General features: G+C 45.2%; 2 protein-coding genes across 2 annotated transcripts in view; one reads left to right on the top strand and one right to left on the bottom strand.

Annotated features, from left to right (window-relative positions):
• LOC126637702 (transcription initiation factor TFIID subunit 4-like) overlaps positions 1–12,577 on the bottom strand; it is a 141,671-nt gene extending 129,094 nt beyond the window's left edge. The window contains 4 exon segments of the mRNA XM_050311096.1: positions 7,913–8,085; positions 11,585–11,892; positions 11,894–11,956; positions 11,958–12,577. Coding sequence (XP_050167053.1) covers positions 7,913–8,085; positions 11,585–11,892; positions 11,894–11,956; positions 11,958–12,562 — 1,149 coding nt within the window. The 5' untranslated portion in view covers positions 12,563–12,577.
• A 531-nt stretch (positions 12,578–13,108) lies between these two features.
• LOC126638019 (collagen alpha-1(I) chain-like) lies at positions 13,109–17,586 on the top strand. The gene is made up of 2 exons (XM_050311628.1): positions 13,109–14,215; positions 17,170–17,586. The coding sequence occupies exon 1, from the start codon at positions 13,109–13,111 to the stop codon at positions 14,183–14,185; it is 1,077 nt and encodes a 358-aa protein (XP_050167585.1). The 3' UTR covers positions 14,186–14,215; positions 17,170–17,586.
• The last annotated feature ends 711 nt before the right edge of the window (positions 17,587–18,297 follow it).

Below are 18,297 nucleotides of genomic sequence, written 5' to 3'. Positions count from 1 at the left end.
AGGAGGCAGTGACAGAGTGGCTTTGGTGGCACCTGACACCCAGCCAGGGTCAACCCCCCAGTCATTTTGGGGTAACTAACTCATACAACTCATACAACATCTCTTACAGGCATGGCTGGTAGCCCTAACTGCTATTAAGGTACTGTAACACTCCCCTTTGGCAAACTCTGTTTTCCAATACTTAAACATTCTGACAAACTTCTGAAGAGTTCATGGAGAAATTTCCCACTGACTGCTTCTCAATTCCTTTGGTCAGGGCTCGTCTGGAACATGCACTTCAATGTCAGCTGCAGAGCAATTTGTTGCCAGAGGTTTGATGGTTTCTCTCTCTGGTAAAAATACAGTGAAATTGAGCCAAAGTATTAACCTTCTAAAAACCTGACATTTGCACACAAGTCCAGAAAATGACTGGAATCAGAATCTTTAACAAGTCAGACACAGAGGTGGAACCTTCACTGCCCCCACAGGATCCTGAGTGGAGCAGGGAGATGTTGCTGAGTTCCTCATCTGTTTGGTGTTCCTTTGGGGACAACAGGCCAGGAAGACATGGGACTGGCAGAAATTAGACAAGACAGGCAGAGGACCTGGGGGCCACCAAAGAAAACCTCCAGAAATCAGGGGTTCTAAGTCCAAAACTCCAGTTGCCAAAGCAAATACTTATCAAAGTACTTTCTCATGCTCTGGTGAAGTATCTAATCCATCTGTACCCAGTAGGTTTCATCCAAAGAATCTGGTGGATAAAAAACCAGCTGAATTTTGGCACTACAATTAGGTTCTATACTTGCTTCGAGTGCTTAGTGCTGCCTGCAAATATGGATAATCCATTGTAAATAATCCCTCTTATGCAATATGCTTATGAGTGCCCAACTTGACAGGTGGAGTTTGTGACCAGCAGTGCTTCAGGTGCAGCTGAAGATGAGGAAGTCAAACTGAACACAAAGAATGAACCAGCATTTTTAATGTAATATTTAAAATGGAGACAATTAGGCTCCGTTTCCTACTTACAAAAAAAAGAGGTTAATAATCCCCTTAACTGCATTATTGAGAAAGTTGTTTTGGGATAAGCTTCACAAAAAACCCTGCTTGGTTCTTAACTCCCACTGCAGAGGGGGGCTGAGATAGTGGGCAGCAAGTAAGCCTGAAGCAACCCACTGAAGAGTGGAGACAAATTATCATGCAATTCTTCATTAATTAAGACTGTCCAGCCTACACACTGCAGAAATTAAAAATAAGAGGAGTATGTGCATATGCATCATGCTGCATGACCACATGGGAGCCACTGTTAGACTGCTCAGGAACCTTCTTTATAGCATTTCCTAATCTTTGCATGTTTCATTTTACAGCCTTACTAATGTTTGAGTGTTTTCTGAGTTTTAAAACGGTATTAATGCTATAAAAAGGTAAACAGCATAATCTGGAAGTCCTGAAAACTTACTGTCTGCTTATAGAGAAAAGAATCCCCCATTATGAGGGCAAGGAAGAAAAACAGTTTTGCGGTTAAAGCAGAAAGTGAATATCAAAACACAGCAAATGAATCAGTAAAGTTCATGATGAAAACTTCAAATTGGGAAAAGCAGAAGTCAGAAAAATGCCTAAAGTAAGAAAAAACAAAGATAGAAAAGAATTGTCGTTTTCTTAAAAATCCAGACATATATATTGATTGGACTGTTCAGGCAATGAAAACAAAGCTCCAGTGATTGGTAATCATCCTGGGAGCAGAAATACTGTTAAGTAGCCCACTTATGTGCTTAAATATCTAAATACTAAACCATCCAGCTTGCCACATAACCATCTTCTCTGATCTCTAAAAATGTAAAAAGAAAGCTAACACTGGAAAACACATTTGGAATCAAAACATTAGTAAACTCTGCAACCAAACCCATTTACAGCAGCAGCCCCGTGAAAATTCCAATATACCCTATTTCACCTGCTTTGTAAGTTCCAACAACAGATATTCTGAAATAAAATATTATGGGTCAGGTTAACATTGGGTTTTCATCTATGTATGATACTCACTTTATATTCTTAGTCTGCAGCAGCACTTTAATTCTGTAACTAACATAAAATAATTTTAATTAAAAATAATTTGAAATAAGCAATTTATTTTTTGCTATTTGGTTATTAACATAAACCCATCTGGGTATTAAGATACTGGAAAACAGTGAACCAAATGCATCAAAGGCACGAAAACCCCTAAATTGTACAAATGGAAAATGCAGATAAACAAAAGAAAGGCAGCAAAGGAAAACTAGATGGCAGCACCTCCCTATTTTTCACAACTTCACAAGTACAAGATTCAAAACAAGATAGAGAGGTAAAAATTTAAAACAATCTAATAATCAGTGTTAAAATTCTCAATTTACTTATCTCTGAAGTAATGCAAACAAACCCACCCCCTCTGAGCTGCTTGTAATAAAAGAATCCAGAGCAAAATTTCTCCAAGATCAACTGAAGCTCCATCAAATTACAGACTCTCTTAAAAATCCTGTACCTTAAAGAATATCCTACAGTAGCTAAAATGTTGGTAACAATAATGATTTTTTAATATCCAGCTAAATTAATGTCAACCAAAAAGTAAAAGGAAACCAAAACCACCAAGAGAAAATACTTCAATTAAAATCATGCACAGCTAAGTCCAATCAATGTTTGCTTTGAGCCTCCAAATCTTTATTTCATTAAACATGTTTTTCAAAACAACCACATGATCACAGTACAGACTCGCACTTTTTAATGCATCAGAAGTTGATTATAATATAATACTCGTGGAAGACCAAGTATTTCCATGTAAACCCTTAGATATTAAGTTAAAAAAGACAAGGCTCTCATAGCTGCACCAATAAGAGAAATTTATATTCACAATATGAAAATATTTTTAATATAACTGAGTATCTTGCAATACTTGTTCCCTGAACAAAGCACCCAAGAAAAAGTGCAGCTAGGAGCAGTTAATATTACAGAACTGAAGGTTTATTTATGTTGGAAAAGACCTCAAAGGTCACTGAGTTCAACCGTTTATCTCCCCACTAGAGTCCTATACAATCTTATAGTTTGAACTAAATTAAAACTACTGTAAGGTCCAATTGCACCTATTCATGTTTTTCTGGAATATTTTAAAGAAACCAGAAAGACTGTAAATGTAAAAGATCATTAAAATATCAAGATTCTCGTGACTGAATCCACGTCACCGCTCCTGCCTGTGCTGCAGACACTGCCCATCCTTTTGGGACGTGTCCCTGCTCCAGCATCCTAAACTGATCCCAGTTGTGACCTTCCCTACAGGGCACTTGCTTAACTCCATGTGCCAGTTTTCCAGAATTCCACCAGGAATGGAAGCAATCAGATTTTATTCATGCTTTACACAGCAGTAATTGAGAGGAGCACAACTAAATGTCTAATCAAAGATTATCCCACCCGGGAGTCAAGAAGAACCCAAATCTTCCTTTCAAAATGGATTTGCCTCTCTTCTCCCAAGAACCTAACACAAAACATTTGCCTCCATCCTCTACTCCTAAAAGCTGTAAAAAATGAGACAAAGGTATTACAATCAGTAGAAGTCAAATAACAAATAGCAAATCCAAGCACAATGTAAGAAACATCAGATTTAAGTCAACATCAACTGTGTTCCTTGAATGCCCAGCTGAAGGTGTCACCTTTGTGCTTTTATCATGCAAAGACTGGACTTCCCTGCACACCTGCAGAGAGAGCCATGTGGGATGAACAGCAAGTTCTGTATCCTAATCCTCCTGAACTTTTCTGTTTGGCACTGCAATCCAAACACATCTTTTTTTTTTAACTTGACTTCTGAACCTTCAAACAACACAACAAGTAAGGATAAAGCCACTGATCTTTAAGGAAAGCCTTTACTTCAGCCCTTGTAGGAATTCCTCAGGGAAAACAAGACTACACTTTCCCTGCCTCAGGGAAAAAACAGAGCACTCTTTCCCTATTTTAGCAGCTTCCATTGTTCCTGGAGAAAGGTGGCTCTTTCCTCACACAGGCTCCTAGATATCAGCCCAGCTGCTGAAACCAGAGGCACTGACAGGGGAAACCTGGTTCATTTTCCTCCAAAACATCTGGGGGAAGATCTAGCAAATGATGGCCCTGGGACAGGGAAAGAAAAATCCTGCTGGACTGCCAGGCTGCAGAAGTGGCCTCGAACCTTCACAGCTCTGCATGTACCAACCAAGGCAACCTCATCGAAGAACATTTCAAACACTGCCTTATTTCCCCCTCCTCCCCTTTTGAGAATGGAGAAATTACTCAGTTGTCAAGGGGAGAGAATCAAAGAACTTGCACATTTAGATGAACAGTTGGGTAAATTTTTCAGACACTCTTTCTTCTATTTTTAAAGAAAGCAATTCATAATCCATTTCGTGTTCGCCAGTTATCACTTTCAACACTTCTTAATGAGTTGCCAAAAGTAACTGCCAGCTTTTGCAATTTCTTTGGCATGTTATTTAATATCCTGTGTTTTACATCTGACTACACAGCTCACAGCAGACTTTCTCCACACAACAATTATGTGAAGTGTATATACAAATTAACACTGAAAATAATCCCTTAGGTGAGTAACTTGTGACACTTAACACTGGCTAAGAAGTAGAACAATCTCAAGAAAAGCAACCATCAGACCTATGAAACATGAAAGCCATGCCTTTTTCTCACACATCCTTCATAAGATATTATTTCCTGCACTCCTTAAGGCAGACTGCAAATTTCCACCTGTGCAGACTTTCTACATAGAAAAGTAGGGTAAAACACACACTCAGAGACCAAAGTACAATACCAAGTTCTACACATTTAAATCACCCTGCATTTTAATCCAAATAAAGGTATCTCAAAATAGCTGAAGACACAGTAATAAATTTGAGCTTTGCACAGTAAAATAACAATCACTCCACTAACATATCAGAAAGGTTAAAACTGCACAGCCTGCCACGTTCATCCATCTCACAAAATACTCTGCAGGACTCAGGCAATTAATGTTTATTTTCTGTCTCTCTTGACCTAATGGCACCAGAATTCTTCTGTGTTTCAGTCACAGTGACTCCTGAATATTATACTTTATAGACATAAAAACATAAGACATTACTTCTGATTAATTTTAAACTTCTGAAAATTTTCATTCACAGAATATAGCATTCTGACACCTCAGAAATAGGCTGTGAAAGAAAACAGCTTAATAAGAAACTCACCTAAAACTTATTTTTCAGTACATACAATATCCTGTGCTTAAAACTTGATCCCCCTATTGATTAATTATAATGACTACTCCAGCAAATAACTGACATTTCCAAAGCCTGAGCATAACATTTGTCACCAGTGAACAGTCTCTGGTTATAAACCACCCACCGAATCAAATATAAGTCTCGTGCCTAGTTCTGATAAGATAAACCTTCAGAATTTAAACCTTTATGATTTGGTTTTAAAAGGTTGTCAGCCCCAATTTTTAAAGACCACTCTAAGGTCAAACATATCTAAAACACAAGCACTGCCACAATGGAAGAAGAGCCTGCAGATCACAAGCAGAGTCAGGGAAGTTCAGTGTGAATTTCCCAAGGACAATAATAATTATTTCTTAACCCTGTTAATTAGAACAAATACAGAAATGATGCAGTACAGTTTGGGCAGCTACCACAAAGATCTGCCAGAGGACATGAATCCTGACAAGCTACAACCTCATGATTCTAATCCCACTACATGAAAATAGTCAAACTTTTGCATCCTGCAAGATATTTCTCATTCATAAAGCCTTGCTGGTTTGCTCTATTAAAACAGGGAAAAGGAGGATCTATAATGCAGGGGGATATTTATCTGGACAGCCCCTGCACAGGAACGATTACACCTGAACCCCTCCAGATTTCAGCTGACTCTACAAATACATGAACATGCACTATCCTCATGGTTTTATTTTTACATAAATCCCTCAAGTCAAATTACACTCTTTGTACAATCCCAACTGCCTCACATAGCTAGAGAACAGCTGCCTGAGGCCAACATGATCAACATTTGCTGTGCACACATCTTAAAGCTGACTTGGGGATCCTCACTCCCCTCTGAACACAGAGCCAAGCAGTCAGTCCACATGTTTGCATCCTTTCTACTCTATGTGCAACACTGGTGTGTTCCTCAGAAGTTTACAAATGACAAACAATTTGTTAATATCTGCTGGGAATTTTAATTCTGTATGCTGGCCACAGCAATTACAGTCACATAAAAACCACCAGCATGGAAGAGAAGCAGCTAAAACTACTCATTTGAACAGACTGAGAGGATATTCTTGCTCCAGTCCCACCCAAAACTCCAGTTGTGCACTTACACTGTGCACTTGTCTCACGATCCATTGCTAGAACGTGTGCTTGCAGCAACCACTAAAGAACTGATTGTACTGAGTCCCACAGAAAGCCCCAAACAACCAAAGACAGACACACAAACTCAAAGAAGAACTTGTCTGCAATTTTGTTGTCATTGAACTAACGAAAAAAAAAGCATCTCTAGATGAACACAGGCTTCTGTGTTTCTTTTTCCTGGAATACATTTCTCTTTGAAGGCTTCTTCAAGTCTTCTTATCCTTCCAGACATCCCAAATTTAAACACTAAATTACTGCCTTTTCTGCAAAGAGCTCTTTTACAAATTTCATCCAATCCTGCACTTACCTCTTTTCTGAGAGCACAAAGTTCTTCCAAGTGTTTCCAGGCTTTTATTTATGTCTTTCCTGAGATAAATTCCATTGAGCTACAGCCTTCCTACTGACACTCATTTCTAAAACTTGCACTGTAGTTGGCTACTCTGTGGTTTAGATTGCCTCTTGTTATTAATTTCCTTTCAATTCTCTGATTTTATTCTGGCTTCCTTCTCTTCTGAAAAGTTTGTCATTGTTTTCAGTTTTTAATTAAACAATAATATTTGAGAACATAAACATGGTGTGATGCATAAAGCATTATATATATATACACACACATATATATAATGGATCAGTCATCAAATGTTAAATACTGGAAAATACCTGTTAAAGTTGTTTCAAGCAACTTATACAATTGAAAAATAATACAGGCACCCTCTTCATCTCCTTTCCTCAGAATTACTGATCTACTATGTTCTACAAACACAGACCTTAGGCAAAAATGCCTTAAACTCTGACTAAACAGCTCTAAACAGCTGCCCTGTACTAACATCCAAAAATGTTTGCCTCTACATTTTAGTAAGACAGCTCAGCTCTAGCCCCAAATGGCCCAAAGCTAAACTGCCTCCCTTCAAGCTTTTAAACCAACGAAGCTTCAAAGTAACTTAAAATACAGCCCACCCTCCCCCTGCAACTCCATCAGTCTGAGTTGAAATGAGCACACTCCACTGAAGAGCTTGGGACAGCAGAGCACATCATCCTGTCAATCCTTGGAAAAAACAAAGAGTACTCACAATACACACAAAACTTTCAGTGTAGACAGATCACACCCAGAGGTGAATCACAGGAATCAAACCTTTGTTTTGAATAAAGTATATTTTAAAAAGTTAACTATTGTCAATCCTTGTATAGAATGTGCTTGGCTTTTTTTTTTTCTAATGTGAAATCCAGTTATGCCAGGCAGCCATTCGGCATACTGGGATACCACAGTCCTGATTCAGAGCACCAAGGGGCACTTCTCAAACCAGTGACACAATCCAAACCACAACTGAGCTTTGTATCCTCCAGTGATCTCAGTCTGAACAAGGTCTTGAGGGACTCTATAAAGCAAAATTTTTTCCTAAAATAAATAAAAATCCTCAGAAGATAAACTACATTTCAGTAAGTATTTCCTGTTTCCACAATACAAAGGGGACAAAGGCAAAGTTGCACCAATATATGAGCTGATGATGTGCAAGACAGAGTAGAACACAACACACCAGAGTGAAGTGAAACCAAGCCAGACATACCTGAGCTGTTGACAGGCGAAAAACAGGGCCAGTGGTGGGCACAGAAAGCCTGGGTGACAGGTTGGCAGGGCCCTGCCCCTGTGTCTGCACCTGAGCCTGCATCTGAGCCTGGGCTAGAGCCTGCTGGGGCACCATCACCAGCTGTCCCGCGTCCGTGCGCACCAGCACCATCCCTGGGAACAAAGGGACGGGGATTGGAGGACATCAACACAAATGATGTGCAGAATAACATACAAAGAACTGTGTGACTGCAGAATAGAGAATAAAATGCATGTATAGCACTGCACATTTTTCCCTCTGCTGTATGCCTTTTTATTCTCACATAACACGAGATTTAATTTCAAAGAAGAAGAGGAGGCGCAACCAGCAGCCAAAACTTCATAGCCAATTCAGTCTGGAATTCAAATAACTGCAGTTTATGGGTAGCAGTGATGAAAAAAGCAGTGATGTCACTTGAGTGTACAGGTGTACAGCAACTGTCTGCAGTCTAGTCAGGTCAGAATAAAATTAGAAAGAAAATACTCATTAAAAGTGAACTACACCAACAATGCAGCAGCTGAGAACAGAACTCAGCGTTTCATTTACCAGGGACAACGACCTGAGAGCTCCACTGAAACAGCAGCTCATGGGGATATGTCCATGCAAACATTAGATCAGGCACATTTCTGAGTATACAATATTGGAAATTTACTGAAACACTGAGCATTAACAGATGAACTGATTTGGTGCCCACCCCACCATCCCCACCATTTTTGGAGGCACTACCTGTGGTTTGGTCATCAGGAACAAACAGTTCCCTGTCAGTGCCTGAGAACCAACACAACCACCCCTCAGCACACAATGATACCAGTGCAGCAATTTCAGAAAAATGGCAACAGAAGTGGTTTTAAAATTAACAATTTCTGGAAGAAAATGATAATTTTTCAGATTATTTTCTTGTAAAACACCTCACAAACAGAGGTCTTCTACACAACACAGCCACTGCCATCAAGTTGTGCCCTAAGTTTTCTGGTCAGCAGGGCACTGAAGGGGAGACAATGGCTAAGCTGGTCTCTGGATCACTGGAGTTCACACTTATTCAAGGTCACTGCAAAGCATGCAATGATCTTCCTCTAGTTCACTCAGAACTGAAAAACAGTTACCAGACGAGAGTATTTAAAAGGAAATTCCAAGTTAGCTCCAGAACACATTTTAATAATGTAACCTAGATAGGATACAACGGGTCAAATAAACAGCAAAACATCTTGTTTGCAGCTACTAGAGAACCAAAAAAGTAAGAACCCTTTTATTCTCCTGCTAACAGTCAGTAGACATTGTTTCCACAACTTATTTCCATGTGCAAATCACTTCATATATATTTTTTAGCTTTTCAAAGGAAAACAAAGAAGGTCCCCATTAAAGGGACACAAACACAACTCACTTGATGACAAAGCAATTCAAACACCAGTGTAACAAATTTCAGAACCCTATACCAAGAAAGTCTTTCTTTCAGTTTCTGACAGAGAAAACCAAGTCCCAGATGTGGGATGAACGTGTGAGTGAACTGCAGCACCAACAAAAGCCCTCCCTCACACAGTCTCGGGTGCTCCCTGCCAGCCTGCACTGCTACAAACACAAACAAGCAAATTTCTGCCACTACAAACTAAAGATTCGTGGAAATCGACAGCAAGGACCACATCCAAACTCCAAATCCATAATCACATTCCCTTTCAATGCAAAGAGTAATTAAAAAAAAAAGTTGAAAGAAACCCCTTAAAAAAAACCCTTAAAAACTCCTTTAAAAGGTAACCTTTAAGGTCCATTAGCCATTTAAGCATAAACTTCACAGTTTATATCTGTAGAAAGTTCTGCAAGCAGATGATGTGTTTGGTATAAACATTCCTAAAACATCTGGTTATCACTTCTCTGATTATGTTGTAGACCTGAATAAAAATAATCCTCATAGGATAATCTTGCCACACGTTAAAAAATTCACATTTGCATTACACAGGTTCACAGGTGTGTTGTTAATTTATCTTCCCATTTTCTAAACCTTTATTCTCAATAGGGAAAAATTGAATGGAAAGGAAAAATTAAATGCAGCACATGCCACACAACCTCAATTAAAGTTGCAGACGTAATTACTACTAAATAGTTCATGTATTAACATTATGTTTAATTCAGTTTGGAGGGCTATAAATTCCTTTTGCTGAGCACTATGTACATTAGAATTTGGTCACATTATGAGATTATTTTACCTTCCTGTCAGCCAGTTAAAGATGAAATACACAACTTATGAGTATTATTCACCAGAAAAACCTATTCTCAAAAACCGATTCTAAATTTCTGCTTTATGCAGAAGTTTGCAATATGGGAGTTTCAGATTAATTATAAATGATCCACCAGTTTAAAAACTCAAAAATACCACTGGATTTTCTGAGTAACTTCACTTTAGAACATACTATCTTCATGCTTTTGCAAATTTAATGGATTTCCAACTATCTTGTAATGAAATCAAACTCGAATTATAACTTTCCAGAGCATTATTTACATAACATTTACTAAGCCTTGGGTTAGGCTGTTTTCAAAGGCTCTGTTTTCCCTCTTCTGTGTGAAAGTAACAGGTCAAAGTATTGCTACAATGAACTTCAGAAACTGTGTGCAAAGTTACAGTGCACATTATCATATGCACACAGCAATTTTGGACAGACTGACAACAGCGAGTCAAGTCTGGAGAGCAACTTCAAATAAGTTGGGTCTTCGTGAAACCAGAGAGCTTTGCATGTTTGGAGCATCAGAATCTGGGGGAATCTTTCATGAACTATGGCCAAATACATAACTACGACCCAGTCAACCTAAGAGCAAGCTTCTAGACCATCCCACTGTTGCTCTACTTAGGCAATAAGTATCAAATATTTTAAGAAACAAGATGGTAGAAGTAAGTTATTTCAGACATTGATATTAACAGGGAAAAAAATTAGTTCAAATGTTAAGTCAACTCCTAAATCAAAAAGACACAAAGATACCCAAGCCTTTGCAACATGAAAGTCAACTCCTCAGATGAAACAATATAGTTAGCTCAGGAATCACTGGGATGATGGGATGGTGCTTTGGTTAGTCAGCAACCTTGCTGAACTTACATTTTTAGTAACGAAAAGTTAAGAAACTTAGAGCAGCACAAACAGGACATAACAGTTGCCTCAGAGTTGGAAACGAAATAGGATGGTGTGAAGACTGCCCTGACACAGCAGACAGTGACACCACCGCAATCACTGACACTGAAAATTCTACATTGCACAGATTTGCCTGTATCCTGCCACCTGATTTGCAGCAGAAGACGTGCTTTCCAGCAGCAAAACTTTTCAAGACTATCAAGAGTAAAGCAGAAAATAAAGTCCTTCAAAACATATATGAAGTTATTCTCAGCTAACACCCCAGCTTTGTGTCCGGTACCACCTCGGGGTAACTCACCGTGACTGCTGCTGACCCCAGGACACTCCAGTAACTCACCCTCAACAGCTGCAATTACCGAGCACGAGCCGCGCCAGTGACACCCTAATTAGCGGCAGCCCGTGGAGGTGGCTCTTCTCCGGTTTCCAGCACGTCGAGCAGCGGGAAGGTGACAACTTCAGGGGGAGAAAAGCCCTGGGGCCAAGAACGTGAGACGGCGCGGGGAGCGCGGCGCTCACTTACCGGGCGGGATGGTGAAGCCGGGCGGCAGCTGGATGGTGGTTTGCGGGGGGGGCCGCACGATCAGCTGCGGGGCCACGATGCGGGGGGGGGCAGCGCCCAGCGCGGGCCGCGGGGACACGGGCTGGGGGGCGGCGGGCAGGGCAGCGCCAGCGCCGGGCTTGGCGGGCCCCGCGGGCTTGGGCGCGGCAGGGGCTGCGGGGGCCGGCGCGGCGGGCGCGGGGCTGGCGGAGGCGGCGGGCGCGGGCAGCGCTGCGGGCGGGGCGGCCCCGCTGGCGGGCGGCCCCGCGGCCGGGCGGGCCCCGAGCCCTCCCGGTGGGCGCCGCCTCGCCGGGGCGCGGCGCGGGGGCAGCGGCGGCGCCCTCGGCCGCTCCCCCGCCCCGCCGCCCCCGCCGGGGCCCCGCCGCCCGCCGCGGGCCCGGGCGCGCTGTCGGCGACGGGCGGGCTGGGGCCGGGGCCGGGGCTCCCCGCGTCCCGCCCGGCGCCGGCGGCCACATGGTTGTTGACAGGCGGGGCAGGGGCGGCGGGCGGCGGCGGGGCGGGCGCGGCGGGGCTGCCGCCGGCGGGCGCCGCTCCATGTGATTGCTGCACACTACTACTGTTTACACTCGCTGCCCGCCCCGCCGCCGCCAGCGCCGCCGGCGGGGACGGGGCCGGCGGCGGCCCCGCGGCGGGGGCTCGGCTGCCCGCGGTGCCGGGGTGCCCCGCCGCCTCCCCGGGGCCGGGCGCGGGAGGGGACGCGGGGCGGCCGTGCTGCTGCTGCCGGCCGGGGCTGCTGCCCCCCGCCAGGCTCCCCTGCTGCTGCGGCGGCGGCGGCGGCTGGGACGGGGCGGAGGTCCTGGGCGCGGGCGGCTCGGCGGGGCCGCGGCCGCCTGCCAGCTGCGATTCCAGGGATCCCACCAGGTCGCTGAGCGCCTTCTCGTCCACCTCCTCGGAGAAGAGCAGCATCTCTTCCAGGGGGTCCGACGCGCCCGCCGCCATCTTGCGCTGAGCTGGGAGCCGGCGCCGCGGCGCGCACGCGCGGGGCTCTGCCGCGCGCGGGGCACCCTGGGAGGGGCGGTGCCTCCGCCCCGCCCCGGGGACGGACCGGGAATACCGGGAACAGCCAGGGATAGACCGGGAACAGCCAGGGATGGACCGGGAACAGCCAGGGATAGACCGGGAACAGCCAGGGATGGACCGGGAACAGCCAGGGATGGACCGGGAACAGCCAGGGAATACCGGGAACAGCCAGGGATAGACCGGGAACAGCCAGGGACGGACCGGGAACAGCCAGGGATAGACCGGGAACAGCCAGGGACGGACCGGGAACAGCCAGGGATAGACCGGGAACAGCCAGGGATGGACGGGGAACAGCCAGGGATGGACCGGGAACAGCCAGGGATGGACCGGGAACAGCCAGGGAATATCGGGAACAGCCAGGGATAGACCGGGAACAGCCAGGGAATACCGGGAACAGCCAGGGATGGACCGGGAACAGCCAGGGAATACCGGGAACAGCCAGGGACGGCCCGGGAACAGCCAGGGATGGATCTGGAACAGCCAGGGATGGACCGGGAATATCGGGAACAGTCAGGGATAGACCGGGAACAGCCAGGGATGGACCGGGAACAGCCAGGGATGGACCGGGAACAGCCAGGGATAGACCGGGAACAGCCAGGGATCGGGAACAGCCAGGGAATACCGGGAACAGCCAGGGATGGACCGGGAACAGCCAGGGATGGACCGGGAACAGCCAGGGATGGCCCGGGAACAGCCAGGGATGGACCAGGAACAGCCAGGGATGGACCGGGAACAGCCAGGGATGGACGGGGAATATCGGGAACAGCCAGGGATGGCCCAGGAACAGCCAGGGATAGACCGGGAACAGCCAGGGATGGACCGGGAACAGCCAGGGATGGCCCGGGAACAGCCAGGGATGGCCCGGGAACAGCCAGGGATAGACCGGGAACAGTCAGGGATGGACGGGGAACAGCCAGGGACGGGCCGGGAACAGCCAGGGATGGACCGGGAATATCGGGAACAGCCAGGGATAGACCGGGAACAGCCAGGGACGTCCGGGAATATCGGGAACAGCCAGGGATGGCCCGGGAACAGGCAGGGATAGACCGGGAACAGCCAGGGATGGACCGGGAACAGCCAGGGACGGATCGGGAATACCGGGAACACCCAGAGACTACCCGGGACCGCCCGTGTGCCATCCTCGGGGCCCAGAGCGCTGCAGAGCCCCGGAGAAGCCGCACGGTGTGCGGGCAATGCCGCAGGTGCGGGCCGTGCAGCAGCCCCTGCCCCCGGTACCTGCAGGGACCCCGCGGGAGGGCCCAGCCCGGGGCCGTCCCCCTGCCCTTCGCCTCCGCTCGCCTCGGCCCGGCCCGGCCCGCCCGGGGCAACCGCCGGACCCGCCTGGGCTGCCCCGCAGCGGCCCCTGGGCGGGATCTGCGCTGCGGGAGCTGCCCCGGCCCCTGCTGCGGGCTGCGTGTGCCCGAACCAACAGCGGCTGCAGGGATACAGTTTCCTAGCGGGGACGCTGTTGGAAGAAGACGACTTGTAAACCAAGAAGGAGAGACTCTTTGCATCACCGCAGCAGCTGCTCCGGCGTGCTGATCCCGCAGCATCCCCACGGGAGATGTTAAGGTAGTTCATTCTGTTACTAACACTTTGGCCATCGCACTCCTGTGTGCCTCTTTCCCATCAACACTTCCGCACGCACTCGGAAATACCATTTAAGAGAAAGACAGTGGTCTTAAATCATCATTTTATAACTAATGACAGGGCAGTGTCTTTGATGGGACCCTCCAAATAAAAAGTTTCCCCCTCTGATGGGGGATCCCCGCAGATTTGTGCTCCAGGCAGCAGACAGAGATTGGATTGCAGCTCTGTCCCTGCTGCCCTGCGGGGGGAACTGTAACTGAGCTGTACTTGAGCTGCTGCTCTGTGGTCTGAAACAGTGAATCACCCTTCATTTTCTAATTTTTTTTTCAGGATTTCCCACAAAACTGTACCAGGTGCCTCAGTGAATAACCCCCCCAATCTCACTGCACTGGTGGGAGCAAGTGAAGGGCTCTCAGTGCTCTCAGCTCCTCTCCAGTCCCAACTCCATCTGTTCATACCCTGTACAACCCTCTGGAGTCACCACACTCAGCTGCTCTGCCACCTTCTCTTTCCTCTCAGTGAAGGTCACATTTTTATTCAGGGTAGTTTTTCCCGGTTGTCCTTTAGGAGCAGGTTTGTGATGAATCAGAATAAACCGCTTTTAAACACATTAAATATAGGTTGCACCAGTTTAATTAGGATAAGTTGAAACGTCTCCTGAAATTAAACCAGTGCATATTTCTTCAGTAAAATGGCCAGTAAAATACTGAAAGCCCAAAGGTGTGGTCAGGACGTATGAGCAGGAGATAGGTGCAGTAAGTGCATGGGAAAGCACAGCAGTGGTTATGAAAGGCAGCATTAAATGTTCACAATAGGTCTATACATCAAAAATTTGCTTAGCAAATAAGTACCTGCTTTCGTGGAGTGCTACAGCTGAACTAAATTTGGGTCTCTAACAAATGTTTCTACCTGGAAATTTAATTAAAACATAGTGGATGCTGTGACTCAGTTTGCTATTGCACAAATAGAAAGAATAATTATTTAGGTTGGAAAAATATCAATCTATCCAATACTACTTTGTTATGAGTCACACATTTTCTTGATTTTATCAGAGCACATTTCATACCACCACTTGCCCTGATCCTGGACTTCATTTGCATACCACCATCTCCAGAATTTTCATAAGAGAATGGAAAACTATACATGTGATTCTGCAATTAGTACTGACTATGAAACAAATTTTAATGTCCGTTTTTTTGTGGCATTACACTGGGTGTTTCCATAAAAACCACCCTGGAGGAAACTTTATTGCTTTGTAACTTCAGAAGATAAAAGTCACCTTCCCACCAGAAGGAGAAAATGGCAAGTATTAAATTTTAACAGACATTTCTGGGTGGGAAATCTATAAAACATTAATTGGTATTTCTTCCCACTCACCTCTTCCAAATTGAACCATATAAACACACAGAGTAAGGAAGCATAATGGAATGTTCTATTTAACAAAACTTGATGTACAGTGACACACTGGACTGCTTTCAAGTCAAGAGGTGAGGACATACCTAAGAATGTCTATAAACTTGCTGCTAAAAGTGGTTTGGGGCTTGAGCTTTCACATAGAGAACGAGACTTCTAGTAAAGCACAGAATCTCTGTGAACTTTTGTATTCATTCTTCTACTACAAAATTGTTTTTCAAATATTCACGTTTCATCCCAGAAAACATTTCTGAACATATTTATTGCTCTTTCATTTTTCTAGGAATTATATACGTAAAGAATATTTTAAAAAAATAAAATCAAAGATAAAGAATGGTCTTTGAGGAAGTTAACTTCCAACTGTGCTTTTAAAATTGCCTGTGAAAGAAAATCCACCACAGAGCTTGTTGAGCTCTCTCCACTGCTAAACCCTGGGCCCTGTTTCCAGCCCAGGTTTGTCATTATTAACTCAGTACACAACAGGATCCCCCTGCCATGTTCAGCTGCACAGTGATAACAGGTCACAGAGACAAGCAGCTTCTTGTCTTTTAAAGAAGTGAAAATGCTTAGAAATGAACACTGTTTTCCTGGTTATGTGTTTCTTTCAAATATATAATTTCAGTGCCTTCAAATATACAGTTCAACTATCTTAAGTTTAAATTTAACATCGAGATGGTACCTACCAGGTTCAGATAAGATTTTGAGACAACTTCTTAAAATGAACTTATAGAACTCTTTACCTCTATTATTGGAGTTTACACTATAAAAATATTCCTTTAACTGCTGGTTTTAAATAAAAATTATAAATTCCAAAAATTGGAGAGCACAAAGATGACTAGAGAACAAGCAGCTGTCCTAGGAATAGCGTAGAACTGTTTAGGTTGAAAAAGACCTCTGAGATTCCCCCAGCACTGCCAAGGCCACCACAACCCCGTGTTCCCAAGTGCCACATCCACACATCTTTAAATCCCTCCAGGGATGGGGACTCCACCACTGGCTTGGGCAACCTGTTCCAACACCTGACCACCCTTTCCATGAAGAAATTTGTCCTTATTTCCAACCTGACCCTCCCCTGGCACAGTCTGAGGTCATTCCCTCTCCTCCTGTCCCTGTTCCCTGGGAGCAGAGCCCGACTCCCCCGGCTCCCCCCTCCTGTCAGGGAGTTGCGAGAGCCAGAAGGTACCCCCTGAGCCTCCTTTTCTGCAGGCTTTTCGTCCCCAGCTCCCTCAGCCACTCCTCATAAGATTTCTGCTGTAGACCCTTCACCAAACCCAGGTCAACTGCTTGGAAGGCAGAATATGTTTAAATTGAGTTTCATGTATCTCAGCTGCAGAGGAATTTCTTTTTCATATATGGCTTGTAGAAATTTTGAAGCTCTTGAAGTTACTCGTAAATACTTCTCTACTCACCTAGACAGGGCTTGATGGGGAGGCTCAGGAATAATTGAGATCAAGAAGGCTACAATGTAACCCTTAAGTTGTTTTTTTTTTTTTAATTCATTCTGGCCAACTTCTCTCTTCCAGAAACTTGCAAGTTGTTTCAGAAAAAGTGTCCAGCCTGCTCAGCCTCCAGAGGAGATACTGAGAAGGGGATCCCATCCATGTCTGTCCATGTGTGCAGGGAAGGGGCAGAGGATGGCCCAGGCTCTGCTGGGGGGGCCCAGCAATGGCACAAGAGGAACGGGCAGGAACTGATGCCCAGGAAGCTCCAGCTGGACGTGAGGAAGAACTTCTTTGCTGGGCAGTGACCCAGCCCTGAACAGAGACCAGAGAGGGTGTGGAGTCTCCTCACTGGGGATATTCCAGAACCATCTGGACACAATCCTGAGCCATGTGCTCTGGGATGACCCTGCTGGACCAGAATGACCCACTGTGGTCCCTTCCAACCTGACCCACTCCGTGATTCTATGAAAAATAAACTCTGACAGTTTTCCACTTGAATTCTCTCCTGAAATGCTCATTTACTGTGTCCTGAGCTCAAAGAAATGTCTATTTCTATTTCCTGTTCCAACCACATGAGCTTGGAACCCTAATTCTATAAATGGGAATCCTTCAACTCCACTTTTGAAAGGCAGATGAGGGAAGACTTAGGAAGTTGTTCTCCAGAAGCAAAGCCATGTGACTCTTTGGGGCAAACGGCTGTATTTCAAGGTATTCCTCTTCCCCTTCTCTGGGCTGTCATGTCAGAACCACCCTTCCTCCCTCCCTTCCTCTGGTTCTGTCCCCTCTCCATGAGCCAGGGCTGCCCTGTGACCTCCTCCAAAGCTGTTTTTTCCTTTCAAGCCCCACCCATATCTGATGCAGATACATCCTCCTCTGTGAGGAGGCAGGAAAACCAGAGCTGATCCTCCAGACTGTTTCCAGGCTCTCCACCTCCTCCAACATGTGTCATTTTGCCCTGGTTCAGAAGCAGCCACACCAGCCTCTTTCCTTGTTACAGAATATCGGTGTCTTTGTTACTTTTCTAAAGAGTAGCTTTACTTGACCTGAGTAGTAGTCTCCCGTGGACTTGATATGGTTTATCAGTCATTTACTGCAGACTTTGCTACAAAGTCTTTCAAGTAGTCCAGGACATGGTGAGAGCGATTACAGGAAATCTCCCCGGGCACTCAAATCCTCCGTGACTTTACAGTCAGTTCAACTTGGGCACAA

Source organism: Myiozetetes cayanensis, unplaced genomic scaffold, assembly GCF_022539395.1.
Source record: "Myiozetetes cayanensis isolate MyiCay16 unplaced genomic scaffold, myiCay2020 scf16, whole genome shotgun sequence".
Classification (NCBI taxonomy): Eukaryota; Metazoa; Chordata; class Aves; order Passeriformes; family Tyrannidae; genus Myiozetetes; species Myiozetetes cayanensis.
The sequence above is the reverse complement of the archived record's forward strand: the minus strand, read 5'-3'. Positions and strand labels throughout refer to the sequence as shown.

Coding starts and splice junctions, on each gene's coding strand:
- LOC126638019 (XM_050311628.1), top strand. CDS start 13,109: ATGGATCTGGAACAGCCAGGGATGGACCGGGAATATCGGGAACAGTCA.